Source organism: Rhea americana, unplaced genomic scaffold (assembly GCF_003343005.1).
Source record: "Rhea americana isolate MKP2758 unplaced genomic scaffold, rheAme1 scaffold_79, whole genome shotgun sequence".
Classification (NCBI taxonomy): domain Eukaryota; kingdom Metazoa; phylum Chordata; class Aves; order Rheiformes; family Rheidae; genus Rhea; species Rhea americana.
In genome coordinates, this window is record NW_028186967.1 from 3842524 (window position 1) to 3851206 (window position 8683).

At 43.5% G+C, this 8683-nt stretch overlaps 1 protein-coding gene across 1 annotated transcript; it reads right to left on the minus strand.

Annotated features, from left to right (window-relative positions):
- Positions 1-975: 975 nt before the first annotated feature.
- On the minus strand, positions 976-8677 carry CKAP4 (cytoskeleton associated protein 4). Its single transcript, XM_085322557.1, has 2 exons — positions 8597-8677; positions 976-4225 (listed from the first exon to the last, which is right to left on the minus strand). The coding sequence occupies exon 2, from the start codon at positions 4184-4186 to the stop codon at positions 2894-2896; it is 1293 nt and encodes a 430-aa protein (XP_085178683.1). The 5' UTR covers positions 4187-4225; positions 8597-8677; the 3' UTR covers positions 976-2893.
- Between the last annotated feature and the right edge of the window lie 6 nt (positions 8678-8683).

Below are 8683 nucleotides of genomic sequence, written 5' to 3' on the forward strand. Positions count from 1 at the left end.
CATCTCTGCCTCCAGCCACATGATTATTTATGAAAAACTATTATTATCTATTCAGTGAAATAAATAATTTCAATAGTTTGCCATAAAATTTTAATTAGTAGGAGTGTAACTAGTAATTCTTCATTTAATCTTTGAGATCCAGCTTGGCCTAGTTGCACCAGTGACTTTACAGTGATTTTAAGCTTCCTTATCATGGGACTACTACATTTTGAAGCCACTGCACACTCATAGTCAGCTCCCTGCCACCAGATTATGTTGCGTCTTTTCTAGATGGAAGAGCTGGTGTGCTTGTCTGCTTTGTCCAATAGGTAGGTAGTCTAATAACAGGTATTATCTGTCTCTAGAATTTGGCCTCAGGTACTCCCAGGGCGTGATGATGCCCATGCTCCTTTTTTCAACTATAAGCAGTACACAGGAAACAAGATTTGGCTCTCACTATTCATCTGAGTGGAAATCATCCTTTCCCAAACTTTTGAAAATCAGGTTTCCTTCATGCCAGTTTATGGCTCTCGTGATCCAGTGTTCAAGCAACCCAAAATGAGCAGCTGCTTTGGAAAGATTATGTAGGTCCTTTCAGTACATTATTTCTGTTCTACATGTTTGGTGCATTGAGGAAGTTGTTAAAAATGGCATTATGATGCCTTGATGCTGGCACCTGAGTTAGCATTCATTGCACAAATCACGCATTTCSTACCTCAGAGCAGTCCTCTGGGGCCTTCTAAGCGTTCTAATCAACACCACTGCGTTGATCAGGCTCATCTCCRGATGCAGAAACTCCTTTCAAGAGTTTTTTCATAACTGCAAGAGTAGGACTTCCTTTATGTTCCACTATGAAAGCTGGGAGTAAATAATGCTCTGTGTCTCCTCTGAAAATAAAAGTTCTTGCACTTCCCCCAAACCATTTCCAGTACCCCACTGGGAGCATTCTGGGAAACACTATGTTAAATAAGCAGCAATCCAAAAAAAAAAAGGTGCTAAGAATGTTCCAAAAGTTTATTATGTATTAAAAATACTGCAAATAAGCCATACAGTTCATTTCACAGTAACCTAAACAACATTATTCAAAAACTTGAGAAGTCAACGAAGAACAGTGCAGTTCGATCAGTGACAACATAAGTTATCTTAATGCCTGGGTCCCTCTTATTATGTCAGCAATTCTTTACTATTTACAGCGGGAATAACACTAGGTATAGTTGAGTATCTTATTTAGCTAAGGGAACTTCTTTTTACCTGTGCTGTTCCTACAGACTTAGCACTTTTGGGAGGTGCTATTCCTAGGAATTCCTTTTTAATGTAGCCAAAGGTCTGGCTAGCCCAGGCTGAGGTGCACTCTACAAGCCAGCAGTGACCGTTATTTCCAAGATATCCACTTAGAGACACCTTTATCAAATTTTTGGATAACGTTCAAAAAAAAACTTTAAAAGGGGGGATATTAGAAATCCTTCCCCAAAAGACAGAAAACCAAGAAAACTCCACGAAGAAGTGGTTTTTAAATGAACATCTACATCCAGAGTATCAGASACTTTTTCTTATTCTTAACCAGTCAGTAGAGGGATCCTTTACTCCCAGTGTCCCAGGCAGGCATCCAGTGACACCAGTGATAAAGAATCAGGCCTGAAGCCCTGAATGYGATAATAGTAATTCAGGTCACTGTCAGCTATGGAAGAACTTAGAAACATATATGCCTTAGAAGCAATTCTGCTGATTTCACCCTGATTCTCCCCCTTTTGTGTTTTGGAGTGTACTATTAGCATTCTTGCTGTACAAGGAACACCAGTTGTGATTTCAGTCCTTTTCTCTCCTCTTTCAAATTTGTGATTGTTTCTACAGAAAGTCCTGTACCACAGAGGGGGCTTAGGACCTCACAGGAAAAACACAGCCTCATCACTTCAACCGCCCAAAACTATGATAAAAATGTTACTGTGCTCTCTTGAAACTAATCCCATYCTTCAGCTCAGATGTCCCTTCTCAGCACTGATCTTCTGCATCAGCAGCTATAGATGTTGGGAAAGAAGCCTATGATCGCAAAGAGTCAATCTCTCCAGCCATGCAGTGCACCACCTCTAGCACCTGGGTAAAGCAGTGCTTCCTTCTGCCTCCGATCTTCTTCATTCTTGAGTGCAACAGTCACAACTGGCTTCTGTCTTCTCACTGTAAAATAACTGTAAAACAAGCTACTACTGATTAGCAACTCGCCATGTGCCAGCTCAGCTGCGATAAGTGTCCTCGCGTACAGTCTCAGCCCCAAGCAATGCCACTTACCTCAAGCGGCCTTTACTGTGTGTTCAGCTAACGCCTCTTAGCTCCTTGGCACAGATTAAGGACAAACAAAAATGTCCTACAGCTCCGCTGATACATGGTAGACTGACCATATGGCTGAGTCCCACACTGCAGAAATGCATGAGTTACTTCCGGCCTGCTCTGCACTCAAGTTTACCAGTGTAACCGTTCTAGCTAGAGGTGTAGTTTTGTTCATTTGTTTCTTAATCCAAACACACCAGTCGATTCCTCAGTGTGTACAGATGTACAGTTTTTATACCAAAACAGTCGTAGCCCTCCTGTGTGGGATATCTAGTGTCATAGTGTAAAACATCTCCATACCATTAAATATGTGCCCACGCTAATGAGGCTGTAGTGTTTTAGTTACACCACAATAGTTACAGCAGTGTAACTTTCTAGAAAGATGAGCCCTTAGAAACTCAAACCCCAACTAAACTCATGTTTTCATAAAACAGAACAGAGAACTACACAAAAGAGAAATAAAGGAAATAAGCAGAACTGTCTCTATTAAAAGTATTCTTATTTTCTTTGGAGGTATCAGATTGCTTTTGGAGAGTAAAAAACTGGGCATACAAAAGCTATTCTCTTTAATTTGTACAAAGATTATTGCTACCTAAACTTTCTCATGTATTTTTTCTACTTTCACAAACAATCTTTCCAGATCATTCCTCAAGTCATCTATTGAGCTCTTCACAGACTCCAAGTTGTTCTCATTATTTTCAATTTTCACCGAGTAGGAGACTAAACTATCCACTGCAGTTCTTATCATTTTCAAATCAGAATCAACCTGGCTGACAGAAGATCTCAGTTCATCTACAGAGCCTTCAACAGAAGAAAATTTTTCGAGATAGCCTTGAGAATGTGCTTGACCCATCTGAAGATTTCCTTGATCCAACAAAGAACTAATCTGTTTCTGCATATCCTGAAGAGCACCAGGGGATGGCAGGTCACTGACGCTTCTTCTCAAGTTCTCCACATCATTGTACAATGAGGTCTGTGATTCACCAAGATTTCTTAGAACATCTGTGATTGAAGTTACATCCTTATCTGAGATTCCCTGAAGAGCGGTAACACTTTGTTCTAGGGTACTGAGCTTAGCTTCGTATTCTGTCTCCTTAGAAAGGAAAGATTGCAACTTTTCAGTATGTTGAGCAGCAACAGAAGTTAGAGACTCCAGGCTTTCTTCTATGTGTCTCAATCGAGACTCTAGCCCTTCACTGTTCTTTTCAAAAGTTTCTAGTGCTTTTCTGAAGAGTTCATTTTCTTCCCATTTGTTGAGGTCAGCTTTAATTTGCAGTAAATCTTCGTCAAGTCTTTTAATGTCACCAGGGAGCTGCATAATAGAATCCTCAGCTCTAATGACTTTCTCTTGTAAAGCTTTTAATGAAAGGTGTTCAGTGTCTGCAGCCTCTTTGAATTTCTCATGTTCTTGTTTGAGGTTGACTAATTCTTTCACTTCAGTATACACATCAGATTCCATAGAGTCTATTGTACTTTTCAGGGCCTCTATGTCCTTTTCTTTGGTTTTCATGGAGGTTTGCAGCTCATCAAAAGCATCTTTCAGCACCTTTATTTCGTGCTTATACACATCTGCTTCTTTTAGAGAATCAACCTTTGCTTTCATATTATTGATTTCATCTTGGCTCCTTTGCTGGACTTCAGTGAATATAGCAATGTTATCATTTATTGACTTGGTTAACTCTGTTAGTCTCTCTTCCACCGTGTTTTCCAGTGATGTGAAGTCTCGTTCCCTTGCATCCTTCACCATGTGGATGCCGTCAGACAAGTCTTTCAAGATTTCATTTTGTAGCTTCTGAAGCACTTCACTGATACGGTTTATTTCACTCTCTCCTTCCTTAACAGCCTTCTCAGTAACTTCCTGCTTCTGCTGAGTGATTTTCATCATGGATTCCAACTCTCCAAATGTGGCTTGAAGGGAACGCACCTAAAATAGAAATCCGTATCTTTAATATTTACAATTTCATCCCTAGCTACATCTCTGTCCTTTGTTTTCAAGGCCTTTATGGCCCTGGTTATCCTGTGAAATGAACATTACCTTCCATCTTTCAGGCTTCCTATCTGAGGCCACCCTATGGCCTATATCTATAGGAGGTACAAAAAGTCCAGCACCTACAGCCTCAAAGCTCCATGCTTGCACACCTTCTGCTGAGGATCCTGGGCCTCACTAACCTGCCATAGACTATCCACAAAATATGTAGCAGCAAAAATTGAACCCAAGTCTTCAGTGTTTGCACCCTGACCTCTGAGCCATCCCTCCCTCTCTGATTCCTTGGGGCTGGTTCTATGGGCTGCATGCCCTTATTTAGGGGAAAAAAAAATAAAACAAAAAAATAACATCCAGCAGCAGCTTCTGTAAGCATTTTCCCTAAATACAGAGAAACTGAGATTAGACCTTAACAGATGATCAGACTCCAGGCCAATACCTGAACATGAAAGAAGTTTCAAACCACTCAAGAAAGGACAACAGAGGAAAAAAATAGAGGAAAAGGAGAGCTAGGAATAGTTGGTCAATGGAATCGTGACATTTTGCTGCTCTTAGACATCAATGTAATTTTGCAGATAATTTTCTTGTTTGCTACTTTTGAAAATAAAAACATAGAAAGGCTTTAATGCTGTAAAGATATAGTACCATACTATTCCAACACCTGCCTATACATACACATAGGTGCACGTGTGGCTACACAGGCCTAGAAGAAAGCTGTAGCAGCTGTCAAGGGGACCAACTCACAGAAACGTGTTACTGTCCCAACTACAAAAGCTGCCTTTACAGCTGGCTTCTCTGACAGCAACAGGGAAAAGGGCAAGGGCTAAGTGGTTGCCAAGTTAAACTACTCTCACCTCTACAGTTAAGCTGCGGGCACACAAAAGCGAAGCGTGCATTGCTTAATTCTGGGGCCAAGCAGAGTATCATTCTCACAACTGTCAAGAAACCTTTCTGGGGGGAGGGCTTTAAGAAAGAAACATTGCAAAGCAATGTAAGAACTCMTACCAGCTGCAGCAGGAATCACGTACAAAAGATCTGTAGGCTTTGGCAGGAGGGCAAGTGCTGAGTAATGCATGTCGCTTTGCTTCATGCTACTCTTTATGTCTGAGGGACGTATTAATCAGTCCTGCCACATGGGCTGCCATGTTTACTGATTAGATACACAGCTGGAGGGGTGGTTTTATTTTAGAAATGGAAGGAAGTATACTTTATATATCCTTAGAAAGAAATATACTGAGGTCTTTTTTTTTTTTTTTTTCCTTTTTAACTGAAAGGGATTCCAGCACCTTTCAGTCAGCCTCTGAACCTAGAAATTCATCTCAAAAGATTTAATAGACTTACTAATTACTAATTCAGTTATTCACATGTATTTTTACTAAATTAAATTCTTGGCCAAAGCCTCCCTGATTTTAGTGGATGTCTACACTGTGAAAGAATTGTAGTTTGGTCATGAAACTTTCCCTTGCTCCAAGAAATCCCCCAAAGCTTGAAGAATGTCCATAAAAATGACTTCCTTTCCCTCCCCCTCCCCTTCCCCCCTTTTTGTAAGAAGGTTTGTAGCTTTACTTTCCTTAAAGCTTGTAGTCTCTAGGTCTTGCATACCAAGCTAGGAATGAATTAAAGGGGGGGAGGAGGGGAGCAGGGGAAGCAGGTAATACTAGCATACAAATTGCTGCAGGGCAACAGCTATTATACCGATTTGCCAACCTTACTTTCATTACTTCTTAATTGCCATTCATTCTAGTTTTTTCCAGAGAGAGAGCTCTTTCTGTATCCCTATAACTGGACTTCAGGACTCCAGAAGAAGTGCACCAGAAAGTTTGCCTCTCCTTCTTATAACAAATCATTTATCTTCCTTGGCACATTTCAAATAACCACTAAATTTATATTTGCAATCAAGCTATCTTTGTATGTTAGTGCTAGAAAAGGCACCAGAAATGTCCAGGGGAACACTCTAGAGAGTCAGGAGATCTCTGCTGGCATAAATCTCGCAGAGAGGGATCCCACCCCTCACATATGGCGAGAGGGGTATGCACAGTGTTGGAGAAAACACCACGGTGGAAGTTCTTTATACCTACTCCTCCACTGCATTCGAGCAATGCCCACGGTAGAAGTTAAAGATCTTTCCGTAACAGTTTCTGGTGGAGCCAGCCACAGAGCTCCGATACAATAAAATGCACCAAGGCTCTCGAATTAAACCATCTTCTAATCTGATCTGTCCTAACATATGCTCAGCTCCTCCAAGCACCAGCAGGGCCCTAGACAAACCCATTGCAAGAGGGCAAAAACTCACAATTCCAAAGCAACAGCTTACATGGACTACAAGGTTGCTTTCTGTGTGCACCTATGTGCCTGTTTGCTGTCCATGGCTGGTAACTTGTGAAACCTCAGCCCTTGAAAGGTTTACTATCCTAAACAGGACATAAAAATACTTCCATTGCTAACAACTATGTCTTTGCAAAGCCATCATGCTATCTCGTACTCTAACACCAAATAACCCTGGCTTCCCTGAAACTTGTGCTATATTACAAAGACTAGATTTCCACATCATTTCCTTTCTCCTCCTACTGCTGATGTGTAAAGCAGATGAGCTTATATAATGCTCCTGATGGTGGCTCTGTGCACGGAAGACGAAAGGCAGCTCCACGTAGCAGCCCGTACTGCCCGCCCCTCCGTAAGCACTGAACAGGACCCCGTGCTTTTGTAAAGCCAGGTCAGGTCTTCTCTTCCTCAAGTACATTCTTCTGGAAAGACAGCACAAAACTGCAGCAAAAAAAAAAATCTTTCAAGAGTTATCCTGAAACTCTGCGTGATCTCTTTCCTCTGCCTTTTATTTGTGCATTGCTGCACGAATGGCTAACATCAGCCATCTGCTCTGCACTGGCAGATAAAGTTTCTGTTCTCTTTGAAATCAGCTGTTCATAAACTTACGTTCTGCACTTTTCTCCTGGAACACCTAACACGTATCTGAGACTTATCTGCAAGAATGTAGGGATGGAGGGAGCAAACTATGTCTACTCCTGCTTGGAAAAGCTTATATATTGCTCGTATATCCGAGTCCTCCTGTACAGTATTCATGTACTATAATCCTATGTCCTGTATATCCTACCATTGAAATTTCTTCCTACAGTTTGTAACAACATCTCAAAAACTAGGAAAAGAAAAACAACCCTTGCTAGTTCAAAGTGTGGCCCAGTCATCACCGAGTTGGAAAAAAAGAAAAAAAAAGGGGGCGATTTAAGATTAGCTTCAGAAATAGCCTTTCATTTTCACATTTCTGCATTTTTACAACCCTTTTCTTTTTTTCCACTTCATACAACTGTTCCTTTCCCCCCCCGCTGTGCGGGAGAGGAGGCCTCCGATTCTACACATTCCACGTGTGCAGGCCACCGCGCTTCTGGGGAATGCTGCAAACCGGCCCGAGGACGCCTGGCCCCGGCCCAAACTCGTCGCACCCAGGGCACGGGCAATCTGCAYGGCTGCACGGAGGCAGCTCACGATGCGCAAAGCTGAGTGGAGCTGAGGCAAGGTTTTCCCCACCTCTCATCCGACTCGGTTACAACTTTACGYGCTGCTTTCAAACCGATCTACCTATTCCCTAGACAAGCCTGGCTGTATTTTAATGTGACGATGTGCCCCCACATACAACGTTTTCATAAGTTTTGAGCACCCAGATGGACACTGTCAACTGTGAAACTCTAGCTTGGGGGCTAATAAGGCTTGAAGGGAAAAAAATAGGAGGATCTTTTTTTCCCCTCCACTTCACTTGAGCCACGCTTTGCCGACTGCTCCGCAGTCCTTCTTCGAGCTGGGGCTGCGATGGGCGCTCCAGTCCCACTCCCTTGGCGGGGAGGGCGGCAGGAATTTGGAAGGGGGCCGCAAGGCACAAACGCAGCAGCTCGGTATTTCTGCCGCTGGGGGCTAAGAGGCAGAGGGCTTTTTGCTTGCTGGAGCGCCATGGCGCATCTCGGCGCTGCCAAAAGTTGCGGGAGGGCCAGGCCAGGAAGGCCCTGGCTCCTGCCACGTCCGCGCCATCTCCGCCGGCGCTGCCCTTCGCGTTATTTGCAGCGGCGGAAAATAGATTTAATGGTAATAATAATAGGGAACGTGCAGAGCAGGCTCGCAGGGCTGCAGCTCCGCGCTTCTACCTGCCCGGACGCGTTGTACAAACACCTTCACGTCCGAGAGCGTCGTAAAACCAGCTTTAGGGGCACGCTTTGCAGTCTGTGCCCCTATTTAAAGCCAGCACGGCGGCGGCGGGCGCGCAGCAACCCCCGTCCCCCCCTCCCAAAGGCGGGTACCCCGCGCTACCTTGTGCACCACGGCGTCCAGGGTGGCGGCCAGCTCCTCTCGCTGCCGCCCGGAGGCCTCCCTCTCGCGGCTGCTCCGCCCGACCTC

Bases quoted from the DNA above. Each gene is read 5' to 3' on its own strand.
- CKAP4 (XM_085322557.1), bottom strand. From the start codon at position 4,186: ATGATGAAAATCACTCAGCAGAAGCAGGAAGTTACTGAGAAGGCTGTT.